This window comes from Apium graveolens, chromosome 9 (genome assembly GCF_009905375.1).
Source record: "Apium graveolens cultivar Ventura chromosome 9, ASM990537v1, whole genome shotgun sequence".
Classification (NCBI taxonomy): Eukaryota; Viridiplantae; Streptophyta; class Magnoliopsida; order Apiales; family Apiaceae; genus Apium; species Apium graveolens.
In genome coordinates this window covers 77464629-77467964 of record NC_133655.1, presented here as the reverse complement: position 1 = coordinate 77467964, position 3336 = coordinate 77464629, and the positions used below count along the sequence as shown (strand labels likewise).

The window sequence follows — 3336 nt, the reverse complement described above, 5'->3', positions numbered from 1 at the left end:
AACGAGCCCACTGGTGGAAAATAGCAAAAAACTGATCTGGAATATAATGCTAAGGACAAGTATCCTAGAACCGAGAAAGATGGTGATTCAACCCCAAAGAAGGGAGGACCTGGACAAAAGTTCACTGAATATGTTAAGTTGAATTCCCCTAGAAGCCAGATCTTAATGGAAATCGAGAGAGATAGGGATGTTCGTTGGCCCAAATCCTTGAAGGCTAATCCCTTTAAGCTAGATAAGATCAAATATTGTAAATTTCACAAGGATATTGGACATGACACCGATGAGTGTAGACAAGGAATAAACCCTCAACCTAGAGGACCGGTAATAAACACCATTCAAAAAGGAAGACTGAACAAGTATGCCGGAGATGGAGGAGATAAGAATAATAGTGGAAGAAGGAATTTTGATGATCGTAGAAAGGATCAGGATGATCAAGGGTGAAACCCTCAACCTAGAGGACCGGTAATAAACACCATCTTTAGGGGACCTCATCCTTGAGGGCCAGTAATAAACACAATATTTGGAGGACTAACGGTTGCTGGTTCATCTAAAATCTCGAGGAAAGCTTATACTAGAGAAGTTATGCATATTGTTGGAGAAGCCCCGAAGAGGGCTAAGACAGGAGTATCAATGACATTCAATGATTTTGACTTGAAAGGTGTCAAATTTCCTCATGACGATCCCCTGGTTATAACACCGATAATAGGGAACAACCCGGTGAATAGAGCTCTTGTTGACAATGGAGGATCGATGGACATCTTACTTCATGATACCTTTATAAGGATGGGTTACAACGATTCTCAATTAAGCCCAACTGACATGCCAATATATGGTTTCGCTGTAGTTGAGTGCCCCATGGAAGGGATAATTAAGTTTCCTATGACCATAAGCCAGGAACCAAGACAAGCAACACAGATGTTGGACTTTGTGGTGGTAAAGGCTGGATCAACTTATTATGAAATCATGGGAAGAACGAGAATCCATGCTTTCAAGGCAACCCCCTCTTCTTATCATTCAGTGATGAAGTTTCCCACCCAGAACGGGATTAGAGAAGAGAGATGAGATCAAAAGATGGCAAGGAGTTGTTATGTGGCCACACTTAGGGCTTGGATTTTGGGGGTAGGTTTTACCAATCGAAGATCTCAATATTCACGAGAATGACGAGAAGAGAGGAAAGCCAGCAGAAGACTTAATTCTAATCCCTATGGTTCCTGAAGATCCTGAGAAAGTAACTTTCATTGGAGAGTCACTAGAGGAGTCCCTTAGAGGGAAGATGGTGAAGGTTTTACAAGAAAATAATAATGTGTTTGCATTATCAGCAGCTGATATGCTTGGCATAGACCTGGAGTTGATCACTCACAAATTAAACGTAAATCTGAATCGAAAGACCGTGAAGCAAAAGAAAAGGAGTTTTTCCCCTGAGAGGAAGGAGACAATCAAGCAAAAGTAGAGAAGCTCTTAGAGGCTAGTTTTATTGAAGAGATACAATTTTCGGAATGGTTAGCGAACCCTGTAATGGTAAAGAAGGCTAATGGAAAATAGAGGATGTGCGTGAATTTCACCGTTCTGAATGATGCATGCCCAAAGGATTATTTTCCGTTGCCAATGATAGATACATTGATAGATGCTACTGCTGGTCATTCAGTGGATACAATCAGATTAAGATGCATAAGGATGGCATCCCCAAGGTATCATTCATCACCAACTTTGGTGTTTTTTGTTATCTTGTTATGGCGTTTGGTCTCAAGAATGCTACCTATCAAAGATTAGTGAGTAAGATTTTTAAAGATCTTATTGGGAAAATAATGGAAGTATATGTATATGACATGTTAGTCAAGAGTCTTGTAAATACTGACCACATAACACATTTAAGGGAAGCCTTTGAGGTCCTGAGGTACCACAAAATGATGTTAAATCCCATAAAGTGTGCTTTCAGAGTAGGATCTGGGAAGTTTTTGGGATTGATGGTCTCCAAGAGGGGAATTGAAGCAAATCCTAATAAGATAAAGGCCATTTTGGACATGGGGTATCCGCGGTATGTCAAAGACATTCAAAACTCACTGGAAGGATTGTAGCTTTGGGAAGGTTTATCCCCAAATCAGGGGACAAGTGCTTGCCATTTTTCAAAGCCTTAAAGAAAGTAAAAGATTTCATATGGACCGAGGAAAGTCAAGAGGCTTTCAAGGGATTAAAGAAGCATATGGTTCAAGCCCCATTGTTGGCCAAACCAGTCTCGAATGAAACTTTATACTTGTATCTAGCCATCTCAGAAAGCGCTTTGAGCGTCATTTTGGTTAAGGAGGAACTTAAAATCCAGAAACCAGTATACTATGTAAGTAAAATTCTACTTGGAGCTGAGTTGAATTATTCGACTATTGAAAAGTTCGCTGTAGCCCTAGTGATGGCCTCAAGAAGTTGCGTCCTTACTTCCAAGCTTATAAAATTGAAGTGCTAACAAATCAACCTTTAAAAAACATCATTCACAGTCCTAAAGCTAGTGGAAGGCTGATTAAATGGGCTATTGAATTGGGAGGATTTGAAATAAAGTATAAGCCAAGAACGGCGATAAAAACCTAGGCCTTGGTTGACTTCGTGGTTGAATGTACCATCCCCAACCAAGAAGTCGGGGTCAGGAAGATACTGAACCTCAGGGTATAGAGGATAGTGAAGGAGGAAAAAATAAAGACAAGGAATTCTGGGTTCTCTATTTTGATGGAGCATCAAAAACAAATTTGAGTGGGGCAGGGTTAGTCTTACAAAGCCCAGATGGATTTTTAATTGAATATGCCATGAATTTAGATTTCCCAAACACAAATAATGAAGTTGAGTATGAGGCTCAAATAGCTGGTCTTAGCCTAGCAGGAACGTTGAGAATCAAAAACTTGAAAGTCTGTGGGGACTCGAAGCTGGTGATATCCCAGGTTAAGGTAGAGTTTGAGGCAAAAGATGAAACCATGGCGAAATATGTGTGCCTAGTAAGGGCCGTGATGACTAAGTTTGATGAATGCCATGTTGAGCACATTCCAAAGGAGGAAAATACTAAGGCCGATGCCTTTTCCAAATTTGCCTAATCAAAAATAGAAGAAAGCTCTGGGAGTGTGTACTTCCGTATTTTGAAAACAAGAAGTATTGATGTTAAGCTTGTTGCCCCTATAGGGCTAGAGATATCATGGATAAATCCTATTAAGGCTCATCTTCAAACCAGGTGCCTTCCTAGTGATTCTGTGGAAGCAAGAAAGTTGTCTGTACGAGCCTTAAGGTTTTCTAATTGATAGGATTCTTTATAAAAGGTCTTTTATAGTTCCTTATTTAAGATGTCTCAGGCCGGAGGAGGCT

General features: G+C 40.3%; 1 protein-coding gene across 1 annotated transcript; it reads left to right on the top strand.

The window, feature by feature from the left end:
- The first annotated feature begins 2600 nt into the window (after window positions 1-2600).
- On the top strand, window positions 2601-3071 carry LOC141685348 (uncharacterized). Its single transcript, XM_074490456.1, has one exon. The coding sequence runs from the start codon at window positions 2601-2603 to the stop codon at window positions 3069-3071; it is 471 nt and encodes a 156-aa protein (XP_074346557.1).
- Window positions 3072-3336: the final 265 nt, after the last annotated feature.